Source organism: Hemicordylus capensis, chromosome 1 (assembly GCF_027244095.1).
Source record: "Hemicordylus capensis ecotype Gifberg chromosome 1, rHemCap1.1.pri, whole genome shotgun sequence".
Lineage (NCBI taxonomy): Eukaryota > Metazoa > Chordata > Lepidosauria > Squamata > Cordylidae > Hemicordylus > Hemicordylus capensis.
Genome location: NC_069657.1, coordinates 260399213 through 260414874, shown reverse-complemented (window position 1 = coordinate 260414874; position 15662 = coordinate 260399213). Strand labels below are relative to the sequence as shown.

The 15662-nt window shown below is 45.7% G+C and overlaps 1 protein-coding gene across 2 annotated transcripts in view; it reads right to left on the bottom strand.

The window, feature by feature from the left end:
* JAG1 (jagged canonical Notch ligand 1) overlaps positions 1-15662 on the bottom strand; it is a 56975-nt gene that overhangs the window by 11624 nt on the left and 29689 nt on the right. For both annotated transcript variants that reach the window (XM_053284683.1, XM_053284682.1), the window contains exons 6-18: positions 13289-13419; positions 12929-13048; positions 12145-12258; positions 10351-10464; positions 8858-8971; positions 8375-8421; positions 6220-6393; positions 5644-5797; positions 3710-3874; positions 2869-2982; positions 1011-1124; positions 312-425; positions 107-223 (exon numbers count right to left, since the gene is read on the bottom strand). In XM_053284683.1, the coding sequence (XP_053140658.1) occupies positions 107-223; positions 312-425; positions 1011-1124; positions 2869-2982; positions 3710-3874; positions 5644-5797; positions 6220-6393; positions 8375-8421; positions 8858-8971; positions 10351-10464; positions 12145-12258; positions 12929-13048; positions 13289-13419 (1592 nt within the window). The remainder of the gene's footprint in view (positions 1-106; positions 224-311; positions 426-1010; positions 1125-2868; positions 2983-3709; positions 3875-5643; positions 5798-6219; positions 6394-8374; positions 8422-8857; positions 8972-10350; positions 10465-12144; positions 12259-12928; positions 13049-13288; positions 13420-15662) is intronic.

Below are 15662 nucleotides of genomic sequence, written 5' to 3'. Positions count from 1 at the left end.
TTCCCCCTTCTGGTTTCAATTCTCAGATCCCAGAGGGCCACCAGATGAGTCCACTTTCTCACAACACACTGGGAGGGATCGGATATGGAAGGGAGAAAGCGCTTACTCTGAGTGCAAGTAGGTCCTTCCCAGCCCTCCTTACAGACGCACGTAAAGGAATCTCCGCTAACCACACAAGTCCCACCATTATGACAGGGGTTTGGCAGGCAGCTGCTGTTTCTGGCTGTAAGACAGACAAAAGGTTGCTGCTCCGTTGTCGAGAATAAAATCGCTAACATCTTATTATGAGAGGGAATCACTCACATACTTACCTATGTTGCAAGTGGCTCCTTCCCATCCTGCAGGGCACATACACTTGAAGGCATCTCCTTCATCATAACATGTCCCTCCATTGTTGCATGTGGCTTCATCGCACTGGCTGTCACCTGCAGAGGTTCAAACACAAGGTTTAGCAAGAGGCTCACTCCTTGGGAGAAATGGCTCTGTCTTTACAATCTCTCTGCAGGGGGGTGGGGAGAATCTGAGAATCTTCATTTCTTGCAGCTCATAAAGCTGGTGCACATGGTGCCACATACATTATATCAATGGCCCTTGGGCACTGTCATTTGATTGGATGCCACAGGTACAACCGATGCCACAGAGAACACAGCTACCCCAAAGCCACTAGATTCCAACATATCCCCAGCTCACTTGTTCTCGTTCTACGGTTCTGCTTTGCAAGTTACGTGCCAGTTCATGCAGTTTCACAGCAAACACAGACATGCATCTGTGCATTCATCTACAAGACAGCTGACTCAGGGTGGTTTGATTTGCTGAACACCCCAGCTCCACACAAGCAGGATCTCAGTTAGTATTTCCAAGCAGATAAGAGCTTGGTTGGTTGGGGGGTGGGCAGGACATGGTACTCTCTGATACACAACTGAGCATTATAAGCTGGTCTAATTCATACATGGATGGAACCTGGCAATTATGAGCCATCGCTAATTAGGGCATCCTCAAGAAATACTCACGCGAGTGGCAGGTTTTTCCTTTCCAGCCGTTTTTGCATTCACAAAAGAAATCATTGACCAAGTCTCGACATGTCCCTCCATTGTGGCAAGGGTTTTTACTGCAATCATTAATATCTGGAAGGCATCGGAGAGAAAGTGAGCTTTTTAAATATTTTTAAAGGAGGTATTTGCAGAAGTTATAAACATAGAAAGAGCCTGCTCGATCCATATGAATGTTCTATCCCTCTTTTTGGCCTCTAGTCTCAGGCCAGGATTAAGTGCTTGAAGATCTTAATGCCACCACTGACGTTATCATGTTTATTCTGCACTATACCCCACTCTCATTTTCAGTCGTTCTTGCCAACAAACACCACTCCAGTTCCCCTGGAACAAATATACCCATTAAGCTGAAAGCAAAGGAGGCCTTATTACATAATTATACTGTTTCAAGGCCAAAGGCTAGCAGTTCAAACCCTTTTCTGCTCCGAGGCACAGAAAAAGCATTTAAGGCAGAGATTTCAGGGACCCCAAGCTCTCCGTTTGAATTTGAACTCTTCATTATTTCATTCTCTCTTTCACGCCCCCCCCCATAAAGTCTTCTTAAGAAGACACGTTCTACTTTTACAGTATACTGGGGGTTTTAATATTTGTAGTAGAATAAGGATTTGAAGCCTTCTTAATAAGAGAACCACTGAATAAACAGCATGATCAATTAGACTACTCCAGTTCTTAAAATTGCCCACCACTTAGAGATTCTGATCTCAAGTCACTAGAAACCACGGTCTACCACACATTTGCCTCCCTGCAGCATAAGCAGTTTGAGACTCTTCAGATATAACAGGATAAAAAGTTAGGCCACTGAACAACACTCCCCCTCCAATTCCGATATAAGGGCAGCTTGACGAAAAGGAAGAGAAATGGGCCAAGTGGCCCAATGACAGCAGCAAGTTTCATATCAACTGCAGGGCCCAGGACATGGCTGGCTGTCCAATGCATGCAAGCACAGGCCAACAATCCATAAAGATGGTTGGATCTAAAGGTGCCCTTCTACCTGGAAGATCATGTGAGAGGCCACTTCTGCTCAGGGAAGGGCTGTTTTTACACCCCATGCAAGAACATTTTGAGAGACAAATGAAATTAAATCCCAAGATGTTCTTCAATTCACACAAATGTGTGGCACATATAGTTTCCAAAAGGTGCTTGATATCCACCCTGATGCCCTTGGAAAGCTATGTTTCCCAGGGACATTGCTGTAGCATCATTCCAGTAGTCACTGGAGACCTACCCTTCCTCATGAATTTTTGTTATTGCTACTGTGGTGGCTCAAATCACACCAAGTATGTGGAAACAGGCAGCAGAGCAAGCCAAGAGAGTGTATGGGTGAGGGCTGGGTGTCTGACTTGGGCTCCAAATAAGCCAGGCTAATTTCCCAATGAGTTGGGTGTGTGTGTGAGGGGATAGTTCTTGTTGGCCAAGCCCAATTCCAAATTAAACTGGAGGCTCACCCAATGCTAAGAAGGATGAGGTTTGGGAGTACAGCACTCAAGCAGCTTCCAGGATTGCACAGACTGAAAAAGCAGCAAGCTGGCAGTCTCTTGGTTCAAACTGAGATTCGAGAAACACTGCTATGAATGTGTATATACTGCTTTCCAACAAATGTTCTCAAAGCATTTGACACAGAAAAATTGGGGGGGACGGGACCCAGAAAAGTAGAGACTGATCAGATGGTTTCTTCCTTAAGAAATGCCTATCTGAAGCACGTCTCTTTGATAGAGTCCTGAAGGGTGATGAAGTGCAAATTCTTACAAGCAATGTACAAGTCTCCCCTCCTCATTCACAAGCACCTCTTGGTGCAGCTGGAGAAAGAAGGTTTGCTTACTTGCTTCACAGAAGGTGCCTTCCCACCCATCACTACAAATGCATTGGTAGGAGTTGATGCCATCGATACACGTCCCACCGTTTTTACATGGATTGCTCTCACAGTCATTGATGTCTGCAACAAGACAAATATCGCCATGAGAGGCATTTAAACCACAAGGGAAGGAGAAACATATCCGTGCACACACGCATGCACACACACATGCACGCACACAAACACGCTTCTCATGAAGATTGCCTCAACCTCTATTTGCAGGAGGAGACAGGCAAACGAACAAACAAAACTGCCTTGTACAGACCACTGGTCTCTTTGTCCCTGTATTGTCTTATCCAATTGGCAGCAGGTCTTGGGCAAGAGGTTGCTCCTCAGCCCTGCTACCAGAGAGATGCCAGAAACGGAACCCAGGACCTGCATGTGCTACTGCTACAAAGCTACTGTTCTTGGGGGATAAGTAGTAGACCGGGCTCATAAAAGCAAACACACTTGATAGCTCAGTAGGTTTTAAGCATATTTAAGACCAGTTGTAAAACTCCAGTGTAAATTTGCTGCATGTTTCCAAAGGCCTTTTGTACATAACATGTTAAAAAGTTACTATTTCTAAAAAGGTTACATGTTCAAGGGCAGAGATCTCTTAAAATGAACTGCTCCAAGGCCAAGGGAACTCCATTCACTCAGGGAGGGAGGAAACAACTCCAAGCCAAGTAAAAAATAATTATGAATTGCAGCCAGCCCCTTACTCCCAAGGACAAATAGGCTTTTATTTCTGATGTATTTACACAGGCAGCTATAAACTCAGGTTCCAATAAAAACGGGCAAAGAAAACCCATCATAAAAATCTTACTTTCATGACAATAGGTGCCGGTGAAGCCTTTGTTGCATTCGCAAGTGAACTTGCCTCCCGCCTGACTCTTGCACTTGCCGTGTGGGCCACAAACGTTGGACGAGATGTAACGAACGCCTTCAGGTGTGCTGTTCGAAGCCACCGCTACCGTACAGCTGTCAATGACTGCAGGAGACAGACCAATGAGCTCTGGCTGCTCTCGCAGAGGCACCAAGTCCTCCATGGTTCCCAAACACATTTGAAAAGGCGGCAAGGCATCCCTTAGCAGAAGCCATTTTCACAAAGAAGCTTTTGAAACACCCTGCATTTTCTAACCTCGGGGACAGTACAAAAGGGGCACAAAACACGGACAACTGATGCGGTGCAGACCATTTAGCAGAATGCAGCATCACACATAGAATCTGGCAGCACCAGGAGAATGATGGGAAGCTCCATGTTTGGCTTATGGATTCTTAAAAAAAAAAAATTAAAAGGATGTTGCTATGTTTGTAGAATAAGTCTCTCTCCACACAAACAGAAAGTACAGGAAGTTTCCAATAATACCACAATCGGATAGGATTTCCAAGTTCACGGGAACAGGATATTTGTGGCCTTGTTTGAGGCCTCTTTACAGTCTCTAATGGCCCTGACTCCACCCATTCCATCCTCATTTAGTCAGTTCCTATCCAGGAGAGATTGAAAGATTCCAAGTTATTTAATAGTTGTCCCCCCCGCCCCCACCACCCCTCTAGATTAAAGTACAAAGTAAGTTATGCTTATTACTGGCTTCCGTTTACTTTCAATGGGTTTTTGATGCAAGCAAGGTATGCTACTAGCATGCTGTTGTCAGTGTCAGAATGACCCTCGTTAGGCTAAGAAAAGGCATAGGCTTAGTCAGTGCATTATTGTCCAAGATCCCCTCTGAAGGAGTCAAATTGGCAAGCCAAGTACCAAAGCCCAAGGAACGGCCAATCACTGGGTGACTCTGGCCACTAAGGGTGAAGAGAGGACATGGGGCTGTGACAGCCTGAGAAGGAAGAATCTTCCCCACGAGGTTTACAGCCATGACTTTGGTTCATTCCTAAGTGACCTGACAGATTCTCTCTCATTAGGTTTGAGGGTCAAATCCAAAATGTCCATTTAAAGCCAAGACATGTTTACAATATAGTGGGCAGCACGGAAAGCTGAATGTATCCATTCCTAAGCCTGTCAGAGGTGCAAGGCCTCATGCAGGAACCAGTCTAGGTCTATCAGTCTAGGAGCCACAGTCCCTTTTGGACCAAGGTACAAAAACACCAGTTTCAGAACCTGACTTTGCAGACTTCTTGAAGGCAGCTCCTTTTCATTTGTGCTCTGCATAATGCTCTCGTTACTGTTCCACTTTACTTTGCGAGGACACCCTCACCCCTTCTCTCTAGCCATACAGTGCATCTGCACACACACCCCATCCCTAACAACTTGAGGTTATCATGTCATGCATCTGACAAAAGCAGGCTTTGGCCCACAAAGCTCAAGCCACAATAAATGTGTAAGCTCTACAATGGCCTTCTGCCAAAAGCAATAAAAATCTGACTGACCGTAAATGTGTCAAGGCTTGAAGGTACCCTGGGACACTCTTTTGTGCAACAGACCAGCACGGCTACCCCAGCACAACTTTTATTTTGGAAGACTGAAAAATGTTATGAGAGCTCCAGCATGCTGGCTGTATAACCAGGGTGGAATTAGAAAGGATGAGCAAGGGACTCTGCTCGACCACATCTTTGGGGCTTACAGAGGTCATAGACAGAGAGAGAAGGCTCCCTTCTCAGCCATCCACTGCTCAGGAGCTGCAGGTGCTCCCAAGAACAGTCTTATGGCTTTAGGTGCCACAAAGCTGCTGTAACATCCAGCTGACAGAGTGACCCACGGCTGTAAGTAGTCAAATGGTTCTGTTAGCTGCCGAGTTCAAAAGGTACCTTCACATGGAGTAGAGCGGCAGTGATCCTTCAGGTGTGAGCAGTTCTTTCCTTCGTAATCCTCAGGACAGTTGCTGCAGAAGTAATCACTTTCATAATTGAAGCACTGGGCCCCATTCTGGCAAGGGTTGGGCTCACAATAATCTATGTCCAACTTTACGTGGTGGTTGGAGGAGGAGGAGGAAAGAAGGGGAAGACAGAACAGAGAGAGACCGCATAAGACAAAGGGTTTATTATTACTCTCCTCACTGCCACAAGCAGGAAACACTATGGAATCTGACCTTGTTATCTGCTGCCTCAATTACTTGTGTACAACACACACAATGCAATACTCACCAACCTCACTAAAGAGGAGGTTATCAGGCAGCATGCAGGGCTTTGACACACACAGAGTGCTGGCAACTTATTTAAAGTGTACAAAATGCAATTCCCCCTCCCCCATACACAGAGAAGGGTTATGATGAAGAAGGAGAAGTCCTTAGCACAGCTTGCTGAATGCAAGACATGCAGCACACCGATCCAGAAACAGCATGGCTAGGTGCGCTTGTCTGGAGCTTGCATCTCACTGGCCCCCACCTGACAGACATTTCCTGAGAATCCAGCAGGGCAGAGACACTGGAATCCATTGATTTCATCTTGGCAGTGACCTCCATTCAAACAAGGGTTGCTTGCACATTCATTGACGTCTCTCTCACATTGATCCCCTGCAAAGCCAGGTGGGCAGACACATCGATAACCATTCACCAAGTCCTAAAGGGGGAAAGGGTGCAAAGAAGTGTCATGAACGTTGGCCCTTTAGGAGCCTTGAATTATATACAAAGTTTACACACATGTATTATATGGTATGTTGGAATAGTGCAGAGGTGGGACAGATGGTAGATCACTGGGGGATTTGCAGTAGATCTGCAAGGGTTTCCCATTTGTTTAGCAGAAGCAAGACTCCCTCCATACCCCTGCCAGTGAGGCTGCTGGAATTCCTGATCTGAACTCTTGTATATTAATTAATTAATTAATTAATTAATTAATTACATTTTATATCCCGCTCTTCCTCCAAGGAGCCCAGAGTGATGTACTACATACTGAAGTTTCTCCTCACAACAACCCTGTGGAGTAGGTTAGGCTGAGAGAGAAGTGACTGGCCCAGAGTCACCCAGCAAGTCTCATGGCTGAATGGGGATTTGAACTCGGAGCCTCCCCGGTCCTAGTCCAGTACTCTAGCCACTACACCATGCAGGCAATTCCTATGTAACTAATTGGTTGCAGCAGGTAGTGGGTTTGGCCCCCAAGCCTCCATTTTGCATCTGGCTCCCCCCCCCCACCCCCAACCACTATTGTGCACCTGGTGGTAATTTGGGGATTCTATTAAAGACCTAAAGCCACCTAATAGCTCAGCAGGGAAGTGACTTGACTAGCAAGTCAGAGGTTGCCGATTTGAATACCAATGGGTGTGTTTCCCAGAATGTGGAACTCCTATATTTGGCAGCAGCGAAATAGGAAGATGCTGAAAGGCATCACCTCACACTATGTGGAAGGAGGCAATGGTAAACCTCTCCTGTATCTACCAAAGACAACCACAGGGCTCTGGGGGCACCAGGAGTTGACACCAACTTGACGGCACAACTTAACTTTATTAAAGACCCAAAGTAAACCCCACAAGTCTGAAGTCTTTGCATGACTGGTATGGTACATAGAAGGTAAGTAAAGGAAGATACTGGGTTCAAATCCCCACTCAGGGTGAGACTAGATGCAATGAGACAGCCACATTCACATTTAGAGGAAGTCGTGGTCAGATTTTTACATCAATAGGGGTGCACAGGGTACACCCCTCTTGATGTAAAAATAGTACTGGATCTTTTGTACTCATATCAGAGCTAGGCTGGGAGTGGAGAACAAAGCCCTCCCCATTACCTGTGCTCCTCTCAATGTGCAAGATGACGACATGCACACCCCATGCTTTGTTATTCAAATACAAATATGACTGTCCCCACCACATCACAAGTTCACCAGGTGATTTTGGAGAGTCATTTTCTCTTAGCCCAGCCTGTCTTACTGATCTGCTGGGAGGACAAAATGAGACCAGGGAGGGAAGACAGCAGGTACGTCTTGAAGGATGGGCGAGATAGGAAGTATAAGGTGCATGAGAGTTTCAGATTCCTTCCCAAAATTAGGGCATGCATTTCTGTTTTAGTTTTCAAAGTGTAACGATTTCCTCCAACATCAATATTACACCTGGGAACACTGGGCTAGAGACTGTAATTTGCCCAGGGGACAAAGCAAGTCGATGATAAAGCACTGAGAGGCAGTTCAGAAGGTGGCAGGTCTATGGGACAGAGGAAGAAGAGAAGAGTGTTCATTTTATTAACTGCCAGGGAAGAGGTGGATTTAGGTTTGGGGAGGGAGAGCCCACACTCTAACCATGGAAAACAATGCAGTAATTGAACAATCTTTGTGAGGGAAGAGTTATGAAATCTGATCCTTTAAAACATCAAAAGAAAGTGTCGGATAGAGATTGGTGGAGGATGCTACTCTGTCTCAGAGTGAGCTGCATGGGCTATTGCATACCTTCCAGTGGCATGGTTTTTTGAGCCTAAGAAGTGGTGCTCTGCTATACCATTTTCTATTAAACACTTAGCAGCATCCTTCCTCTTCCAAAACAGACGTTCAAGGTAGCTTACATATGAACCCACCATTCACAAACAACAATACACATCACGAACTACAAGCAACTTACCTTACAAGTCCCTCCATTCTGACATTGCCCAAGACAGTCATCAATATCTGCAATTAAAAATACACACCAAGTTAGCACGCCTGCATTCAAAGCCAAGAGAAAGAACTCAAGTGGCTCCGTAACGCAAGCTAGATAAACCCTTTGTCCAGTTTCCTGCATGCTTTCCTCCAGATAAGGTTATTATAATGGGTGGGAACCTTCAGCAATTCTTCCAGTGGAGTTCAGCTGAAACTTCACATCATTGTTTCGAGTCACCTTATCGGAATATAGCCAGGTTGTGAACTAATGGGTTTGATAAAACTGCTTCTTATTCATGCCAGACTGACTACTCCCTTTCTAAAAACATCAGCTGCTGCCCACCTCCCTGGCTGGCTAGTGCCAAGGCAAAGCCTCAAACTCCATGTCTGACGCAACACAGACTGAGATTTTGCCTTGGGAAGCCCAAGCAGCCACAGCGAACATACACGCAAGAGAGACACTTACTTATATCACAGTTCTGGCCAGACCAGCCAGCAGTGCAGTCACAGTAGTAGCTGCCAATCAGGTTCCTGCAGGAGTTGGCATTCAGACAAGGTTTACCCTCACATTCATTCGCATCTGAAAAGAGAAATTGAAATGCCCAATGTTCAAGGGGCAGGTACAGTAAGCAGGGCACAATACACCCCGCTATAGATTCACTAGAGGCCGTTTTTGTTTCTTTAAACCTAAAGAATGGACTAACAAGACCTTTATGAAAAAAGGCAATGTTAGAGACTGAAGGGCCTTCCAATTCTCCCCCAGTTATGGTGTTTCGGCAAAACAGAGTCACTGGCCTCTAAGAGCAAATAAGAGGCGGCAAGCAAGCTGCAGAATTTTAGAGAAAAACCCAGGGTCACAGCAATTACATAAATCTCTTCCGGAAGACAGAGACTGAGGCTACTGCGGGACCAGGTTCACTGTGCAACCGCTTCCCAAGAATGGTCAAGACACATTGCAGAGGAAACCAGAAGTTCTACCGAGAACCAATGGAATCTACTTTCCACTTGTTTTAATATGGTGACTCTTCCCCAGGACCCGCCTCCCAAGTGGTATAAATCTGGTTTGTATCCAATTGTCAGCACAAGTTACAGGAGGATGTTGTCCGCCATCTTGAAGCAACAGGCAGATCAGCAGAAAAATACCCCTCCAGCAGTGTTCCCGCTAACAGGGATTCCCAGATGTCCTTGACTACAACTCCCAGAATCCCCAGCTGCAATGGCTTTTGCTTGGGGATTTGGGGAGTCATAGTCAACAACATCTGTGAATCTCTGCCCTCCAGGATCCCCTCCCATGTGCTATGAATTTGGTTTGTAGCAGACTATAAAACACAAAGGTTATTAGAGGGAGGGACACACAATTTCATGAGCCTTCTTCCCTTCGTAAAATAGGATAAGAACATACAGATGTTTGAACTGGCTCACAGATGTCATGTACAAGCTATCATGCTATCCAAATACAAGAGCAACATGTAGGTGCTCTTCTGTGGTTTATGCATATGAAGGTGAGGAGAGGCCCCAAGATTCCTCTGCCTTCTGCTCAGGATCACAGCTTGTACCATTCAGTGCGTGGGTGACATGCAGTAACTATTCTGCCAATCACTCACAAGCATACACTGATTGTGGGGGGCGGGGGAGAAATAACCTTATCACCACTCTTTAGACACCTGGACCGAGGGGACATCAAGCATGCAAGTGAACCTGCAGCTCAGAAGTGTTGGCCGATGACATATGTTAAATAAATAAATATGAATGGTAACACACAACTCGAGCTACAACAGCTACAATTTGGGGCATGTTGTTGAAGGGCAAGGGCAGCCCCAAACCTACAGGCCTAACTTACTGGGCGGACTGAAGCTGCCCCTATGGTTTGGGTATGGTTGATCCTCAGAATGAAGCACTCAGTTACAGGCCTCTGCAGAACCTGAGCCTCTACTGGCCAATTCACCAGCCCATGCTTACCTATCTGACATGTTTTACCAGTCCACTGAGGTGGGCAAACACATTTAAAGCCATCCACTAGATCTTGGCAAGTCCCTCCATGGCCACAGGGATTTGGAGAACAGTCATCAATATCTACAAAGAGATTTTGCTTTAGTACAGCTATCCAACAGCTAGCAGCCACATGTATTTTGGGCAAGAGCCATGCTGGATCTGGCGGCAGAGTTCTAGCTTTTATAGCCTGAAGTTTCCATTTCTTTCTCATGCAGTCACCCACTGGCAGCTCAAACATTGTTAAAACTGAGCGCAACTGAAATCTGACGCATTCAGAACACTTTCAAGCACACACGGACATTCACACAGATAGGACCTTCATAACTGAGGAGACCTGCAAGAAGATGCCAGGCAAGCTATTTCACATTGCCCACCACGGAAGAGCACAGAATTTGGATCGTCATGAAGGCATTCCTGTTCTGCGTATTGCACATTAGCTTGCTTCTTGCTAGTTCTGCTCTTGGCTCCATTCTCAATGGGCCCAAGTTAAACTTGTTTAAACTCAGGCCCAGTTCAAATGGAACCCAGTGGTGGTGGTGGTGGTGTGTGTGCGAGGACTACTCCTCCCTGTCCTCAACCCCTATCATCAGTCTTCCTCACCACGGCTCTGCCCCAGCCACACAAAAAAAGATCTTACTGAGGCATGGGGAGGACAGCAGCAGGGAAGGTATTGCAGCACCTGTAGGCCTTAGGATTAAGGACCGTATGTGGCCACATCCACTGATGTAGGGAAACATGGGGACTACCATGCTGGGGCAAGAATGCACAGCAACATCCAGATGTCATTCCTGAGGCCTACAGGGGCCGTGAAGCTCTCTCCACTTGTTTTGGGTTGGGAAAGGGGGCAGTTGTACCAGGGAGAACCCCAAAATGGAATCTGCTCATGAATCAAACCTGAACTCCTGTGGTATCTGAGCCAAGCGTAGGCCATCATCAGAAGCACGTGTTCTACAGATGGCCACATACAACCTGAGCTGCAAAACCTGTCCAGGTTGTGGGTTTTGCAGCTCAAGTTGCTTTCAAAAGCCCCACCCCACCAGCCCTTCAGTGACAACATTATTAAGCACAAGGAACTCTGAGTGTCTTGTCTATTTCCTGCTCCCCATTTACACCCAACAATCTTTGAAGGATACTGTTGGCACCAGATAAGATTAAACAAGCATCAAACAATGCTGGGCCCCAAGGTATAAATCCAAGCCATGATTTCCCAGTTTCCGTTCCTCTTCTATCTAGTGACTATACAGTGATAAGAACCATTAATCTTAACTCAAGTGCCCTGTAAGGAATTAGACAGGATGGAGGAGCACTCTCCATTTTTAAAAAAAGCCACCCAGAACTGCCGATGATAGTGGTGAGTTGTATTGGCATTAAGAACATGTGAACATAACAGCAGCCCTGCTGGATCAGGCCCAAGAATGCCTATCTAGTCCAGCATCCTGTTTCACACAGTGGCCCACCAGATGCCTCTAGAAGCCTCAGGCAGGAGTTGAGGGCATGCCCTCCCTCCTGCTGTTACTCCCCTGCAACTGGTACTCAGAGGCATCCTGCCTTTGAGGCTGGAGGTGGCATTATAAAGGGCTCTGTTCATTCTGGAGAGCTCAAACACAGTGTAAAGTTGTAGTGTATTTCTGGCAGTCAATCACTCCCCAAATAGTCAGATATTCTAACAGTAGTGACCATCAAGATCTACATGGCACTCAAGAACCATTGTGTTCTACTGAGATTTAGAGCTTTGTAAGTTGGAGAGTCGAGTTAACTTACTGAGTGTGCATGTTGGTGCTGCCCAGCCTGGAGCACAGACACACTCAAATCCCGTCGAGGTTTCATGGCAGCTTCCTCCATTGTGGCAAGGATCCGAAAGACAGGCATGCTCCGCTGCAGCAAGAACAGACCACCATTCAGCTTAGCCAGAGCCAGCAATCTGAGCAACTCACGGATCTCTTGGTTATACTCCCTGCCTCATTTCAGCAGAGCTCTGGGATTTGACCTGGTGGCAGACACACCACCGTGCTGAGCTCTCATCAACAGCTACTACATCCATATCAGAAACAACTTGCAACGCTAAACCACCTGATCAACAGGCCATTGACTCACATTGCAAATGCCACCTCATACATGCTTGTCATGGCGACTACTTCTCCTATGAGCTGCATTATTACCCTAGATACCAGCTTTAAGAGAGCATGCTTTATCTAGAGCTAGACTGCAAGTTACCATGCAAGCATTTCCAAGATCAAGTCCATGTTCACACTAAACAGAGGGCATATCCAAAGACAAGGCTCACCTGTGTACTTTTTAACAATCAGTCAAAAACACGAAGGATCACATCCCATGGTTATTTTCCTCTCTCCTCAAAGTGCAGTGATTAGGGAACATGAGTTAAACTCTAGGCAAGCAATTATTGCTCAGAAGATGCTCCTCTAGAAGATGCTGTTGCCGCCCCCTGCCCATCGTTTACAGTAAGCCTGGGATATCCCAAGCTGAACAGCCAAAAGGGCATAGTGCCTATGTGCAAGGGTACTTTGGGAACTGAGGAAGCGCTTACCAATTTCGCAGTTCTGTCCCGAGTAACCTTCTGGACAGGAGCACTGATATTTGTCAGGACCAGTATTGCTGCAGGTACCTCCATTCAAACAAGGTGGATGGGTCCCACAATAGTTCAGATCTGCAATGCAACAGCAGATGGTCAAAGAATGAGCAAGAGGTTGCGTTTTAGATGCCTGTGTGACAGGAGTGCAGCACACACCAACGTTGCCTGTGGACTTGAAGAGACATGGAAGCAGAACCAGAAAGGCAAAGAACAGGATTTCCCGGATACATCCTCTGTGGCCAGCCTCCCAATCTTTATCATGTTTACCAGCACTGGACATGTTTTACACGGGGCTCCCTAATGGTTTTAGCATACCTTTGTTGCAGAACTGGCCACCCCAGTTGGTCTCACAGAGGCACTGCCATGGTTCATTGCAAGTGCCATGGACACAGCCGGGGTGAGGAATGCACTTATCGCAGTACTGGCCTTGCCATCCATACTGACACCTTCAAAGAAAGAGAGCTTGGAATTATTCTCTTGAAAATAAGAGTACTAGTGACTAGAAATTCTTACTTTAAAAGAAAAAAAAGAAAAGAGTTCCGCTCAAGGACTATTTGGTGGTTTCTTGTAAACAAGCAGTTTTGCCAAGGTCTCTAAAGGCAGCTTTCTCACAAAAGAATAACTGTTGTGGGAGGCCCAGTGTGGTGCCATTGAAGACAATAAGCAGATATTCTGCAAAAAAAACAAAAAACGGAGGGAAGGGAGCACACTATAGATCAATCTCTGGGCTTTGACAAATGGATTATAAAGGGGTGGAGAAGAGACGAGAGTCAGGAGGAACAATGATTCTCCAAGCATCCTCATGAATACAACGGTTTAGAGACACTTCAGCAGAAAGGCAAACAAGCCCAGGGGCATGAAATCCCCACCTAACTAGAGAGGTTGTCCAAGGGAAGCTCGGGGCAAGCTGCTAAACTGCCTTTTCTGTGCAACTGGACTCATGCACTTGAGCTGGGAAGAAGGGAACCTCTCAAAACTGGGTCCCTAGATGTTGCTGGACAACAATTCCCATCATTTCCAGCCCCAGTGGACTCTAGGTATGATGAGAATTGTAGACTAGCAATAACTGGGGGCTCATGTTTGAGAACCCCTGTTGTCAGAAATATTTGTCTGCCATAAGTTACTTCAAGTATGCCCACATTTCCGTTTTGTATATAGCTGTATATGAATTAAACACAAAAGAAAAAGGAAGTGGGCCAGTAACAAGTTCTGTGAACGGACATTTTCAAATGTGGCTGAACACAGTGACTCTAGATCCAAGGTGATCTCATCTCCACTTTGGCCCAAATGCTCGTGAGTGTTTTTAAAAGTACTAATGTAGCTCAAGAAACCAGTCTGATGTAATAAAACAAAGCAAGCAAGCAGAATCCAATATCTGAGAAGCCCCCCACCAAACACACCCACACAGAGTATTATGAGAAATCTCTCATTTGAATACATTCCAGATTGAGACACTGCCATTTTATTTTAAAATACATTATTTGGGGGAGAAGAGAGTCTGAAAGCATGAGTTAACTGAAAGTGCAGTTTATTACTCAGACCTGGGAACAAGTGATCAGCAGCAATTACTCACTAAGCTGGTCCTAAATTATCAAAATAAACCTTTTCCATCCAAGTCAGTCAGGCTTTTGATTTTCAAAAAGCAACTCTCTGCCCAGCAAATCTTTTGTCATGGGAAAAGCGATAAGGATCTGTCCAGGGCTAATCACCCACAGCAAAGCAGAAAGTTTTTAACTCTCCATCTAAAAACCTCAGACAAACCACTCCCCTAATTAATTTTTTTAAAATATCAGCTTTGAGAAAGAACCTCCTGTTCAAAGCCTCTGCATGTTTTGATGCATCTGATAAAGAGAAGGCAGCAAAATATTTTGAGCCCAGCTTTCTTTGCAAGCAAAAACACACCAGACAGAACATTTCCTTTTGGGATACAGAAGCCACGAAGGACCCAAAGATCAGATTTGCTCTTGTGAAGTCTGCATGCATTAAGTGGCCTCCAAACCAAAGCATGTCAAAGAGGCAAATTGGTGGCCTCTGCAGCAAGCACCGCTCAAACATCAAGGAGCGAAACCATTTTAAAGACACCAACTCGCTTTACGAGATCTCCAGCAACCTGACTTTACTTGCAGAGGAAAGGCATGGCCCATCTTGATAGATCCGTTCCAAGAGCCAGTGACTGCCAATTTCAGAAAATCTAAGTCGTGCTAATTTTAGCAGAAGAGTAATTTATTAAGCCTTCCCAGATTAATAATAAACACAACCACATTCTCAAGGGAAACACAGTCTTGGCTGACAGATTCCCAAATCCATTTCCCTTTTTATCAGACCGTCTCTTTTGCTCCAAGTTGCTTCCAAAATGAACGAGGAAAGGAGAGCTACTTCTGTGCGTTGTTTCAGATTGTAGGCGGCTTTGGAGGAGTTTTATTTTTAAACTCTGCTGCATTTGTAATGCAAGACTATGACTCATCCCAACTTAATGGAAAAAGAATTATAATCTTGTTTCTCAGAGTCCAAGAAGATAATTGAGGCTGGGGTATCAGGAAGGGCAGCTACACTGGTGGAAGGCTTTGCAAAAAGAAGTGTGGGAAAGTCGCACCTTAAGTAAATAAGGGCACTAGTGCATGTCTGGGCAGCGAGTGGGAGGTGAGCAACAGAGTAAGGCTTGAACTCTGGAAACAAAGCCTGTTGTTCT